This window comes from Sus scrofa, chromosome 9, assembly GCF_000003025.6.
Source record: "Sus scrofa isolate TJ Tabasco breed Duroc chromosome 9, Sscrofa11.1, whole genome shotgun sequence".
Lineage (NCBI taxonomy): Eukaryota > Metazoa > Chordata > Mammalia > Artiodactyla > Suidae > Sus > Sus scrofa.
The window spans coordinates 51,385,967-51,389,425 of record NC_010451.4 but is presented as its reverse complement, the minus strand read 5'-3'; the positions used below and the strand labels follow the sequence as shown (position 1 = coordinate 51,389,425).

The following is a 3,459-nucleotide window of genomic DNA, read 5'->3' as shown; positions in this document are numbered from 1 at the left end:
ATGGGACCTAATCAAACTGACAAGCTTTTGCATAGCAAAGGAAACCAAACAGAAAACAAAAAGACAACTTACAGAATGGGAGAAAATAGTGTCAAATGATGCAAATGACAAGGGCTCAACCTCTGAAATATACAAATAACTTACACAATTCGACAGCAAAAAAGTGAGCAACCCAATGGAAAAATGGGCAAAAGATCTGAATAGACATTTCTCCAAGGAAGATATACAAATGGAAAATAAGTATATTAAAAAATTCTCAACATCCCCGATTACTAGAGAATTGAAAATCACAACTACCATGAGATACCACCTCACACCAGTCAGAATGGCCATGATTAATAAGTCCACAAAAACAAATGCTGGATACAGTTTGAAGAAAAGGGAACCTTCCTGCCCTGTTGGTGGGAATGTATGCTTGTACAGCCACTATGGAGAACATTTTGGAGGTACCTTGGAAAACTAAATATGGGACTACCATATGACCCAGTAATTGCACTCTTGGGCATTATATCTGGACAAAACTTGCCTTGAAAAAGACATATGCACCTGCATGTTCATTTCAGCACTATTCACAATAGCCAAGACACGTAAACCACCCAGATGTCCATCAACAGATGAATGGATCAAGAAGATGTGGTATATATACACAATGGAATACTACTCAGCCATAAAAAGAACAAAATAATGCCATTTTCAGCAACATGGATGGAATTAGGGACTCTCATACTGAGTGAAATAAGTCAGAAAGAGGAAGACAGGTACCATATGATATCACTTATATCTGGAACCTAATATATGGCACAAATGAACCTTTCCACAGGAAAGAAAATCATGGACTTGGAGAATAGACTTGTGGTTTCCAAGGGGTAGGGGGAGGGAGTGGGATGGATGGGGTGCTTGGGGTTAATAGATGCAGACTCTTGCATATGGAATGGATTGGCAATGAGATCCTGCTGTGTAGCATTGGGAGCTGTGTCTGGTCAGTTATAATGGAGTATAATAATGTCAGAAAAAAGTATATATACATGTATGTGTAACTGGGTCACCATGCTGTGCAGTAGAAAATTGACGGAACACTATAAACTAGATATAAGGGAAAAAATAAAAATCATTATATAAAAAATTAAAAATAAAATGCATATGGTAAGCTTTATATCAACCACTAAAAGAATAAACATCTACTGAAAAAAAAGAATTCTCATTATAGAATTATAAACTGAGTACAACATTGTGTCTCAAAGGATGCAGTGTTGGGAATATGACAGAGAATGGAAACACAGACTCAGCAATATCTGTTCTCAGTGGGCTTATTTACCTTGAAATCATACGAGAGAGAATAATTTCCTGTGCTTCCCATCAATTTTCCCAGAACTCCCGGGTATGGAATAGATTCTCATTTGAGTGATCTGATTGTTTTGAACCTTACATAAGGTTGTGTTCTTCCTTGAAAGTGAAGAGGACCTTCTGTGCAAATTCCCAAATAGAAATTATGGCCTCTTCTTTTGTATACCTTTTTTAGCATGTTAAAGACTGAGGACCATGCTGATGGCTATTGCTTCCTTCATTGTCAGAAACTTTGACCTACTCAAGACTGTAGGGAAGGCGGATCCTTCAGATTTAGTGGCAGTGAAGCATCCAGGAAAAAGAAGGTGAATGTTGAATCATTTTGCCTTAATTTCCTTTCAAACCCAAACTGCTTAAATCAAGGTTTCTGGGGAACCCCATCTATTCATTTCTCTTTTTAGCAATCATCCTTAATGGAGAGTGGGGAGAAGGGAGGATATGCTGTGCAGAGATACTGGGAATCTGCCAGCATTCTTTCTGGAGTAAGAAAAATAACATGAGTAAGAATAAAGGAGAAAGTGAGGAATCATTAGGAATAATCATGTCTTGCTTTGTGGTTGCCTCGCCATTAGAAAAATCATTATATAAAACGTAATAGTGCCATTAGACTATTATGAGCTTATAATTGAGCAGATCCATCTGTCCCTCTGGAGGCAAAGAGGGAAGGTCCTTGTTAATGTCACTTTTGACTCTCATTCCTGTACAGATCACAACTATGCAGTGAATGACCATGGGAAATGACTCCTCTGTGACTGAATTTATCCTTGTGGGATTGACAGACCAACCTGAACTCCAGCTGCCCCTGTTTTTCCTGTTTTTGGTGAACTACGTGGTTACCGTGATGGGCAGTTTGTGCTTAATGAATTTAATTTGTCTGAATTCACACCTTCACACCCCTATGTACTTTTTCCTCTTCAATCTGTCCTTTATTGATCTCTGTTATTCATCTGTTTTTACCCCCAAAATGCTATTGAGCTTTATTTTAGAGAGGAACATCATCTCTTTTACAGGATGCATGACTCAGTTATTTTTCTTCTGCTTTTTTGTCAATGCTGAGTGCTATGTATTGACAGCCATGGCCTACGATCGCTATGTGGCCATCTGTAAGCCGTTGCTGTACCCAATTGCTATGTCCCCTCAGGTGTGTTCTTTGCTGATGTCTGGTTCATATGTGCTGGGTCTTGCTGGTGCCGTAGTCCACACAGGGTGTATGATGGGGCTTATGTTTTGTGATTCCAACATCATCAACCATTATATGTGTGACATCTTCCCCCTCCTTCAGCTGTCCTGCAGTAGCACCTATGTCAATGAACTTGTGGTTTCTGTTATTGTGGGCACAGTTATCATAGTGTCTAGCCTTATTATCTTTATTTCTTATGCCTTGATTCTTTTCAATATCCTTCACATCCAGTCAGCTCAAGGTTGGTCCAAAGCCTTTAGCACGTGTAGCTCTCACATAATAACAGTTGGTCTGTTTTATGGATTTGGGCTGCTCGCTTATGTCAAGCCATCTTCTGCTGGTTCTGTGGGGAAGGGAAAATTTTTCTCAGTGTTTTACACCAATGTGGTGCCCATGCTGAACCCTCTTATTTATAGCCTAAGGAACAAGGATGTCAGAATTGCTCTGCAGAAAACCCTGAAGAGAATTACAACCTGAGCTGAACCACTCATTCCTCTTTTTTTGTGTGTTGTTTTCTTCTCATCCTACTTTATCCTGTTCTTCCTATCCTTTTTTTTAAATTCTCTTTTTAAAGTCTTCTTGGCAGGATTTCTGCTCTAAAGTCTTTTTTTTTCCTCTTTCCACATGATGTAACCCTATAGGCCAATTTTTAGACCAAAGGATCATTTTCAGCCCTAAATAACCCATACTGATTGGAGATAATGGGCCAATAACCTTTTCCATGTAAGGTTAACACTACCTACTACATTTCTTGTGTGTCTTTCCTATCCAAGGTAAGCCATGGAGTGGTATGCTGTCTGCCCAGTTATTACCTTTCTTGGTTTCATTACACAGAGCCCTCTCCTGTTTCCATTTTATAAAACACAGAAAGAATGTCAAAAATTATGGACATGTAAAAATTTCTAGAATTTTTCAGGGCTCTTTTTAATGGCTCT

The 3,459-nt window shown here is 38.9% G+C and overlaps 1 protein-coding gene across 1 annotated transcript; it reads left to right on the top strand.

Annotated features, from left to right (window-relative positions):
* LOC100520042 (olfactory receptor 143-like) lies at nucleotides 2,045-3,061 on the top strand. Its single transcript, XM_013979522.2, is given in 1 exon segment — nucleotides 2,045-3,061. A coding segment is annotated over 1 exon segment (942 nt). The 5' UTR covers nucleotides 2,045-2,059; the 3' UTR covers nucleotides 3,002-3,061.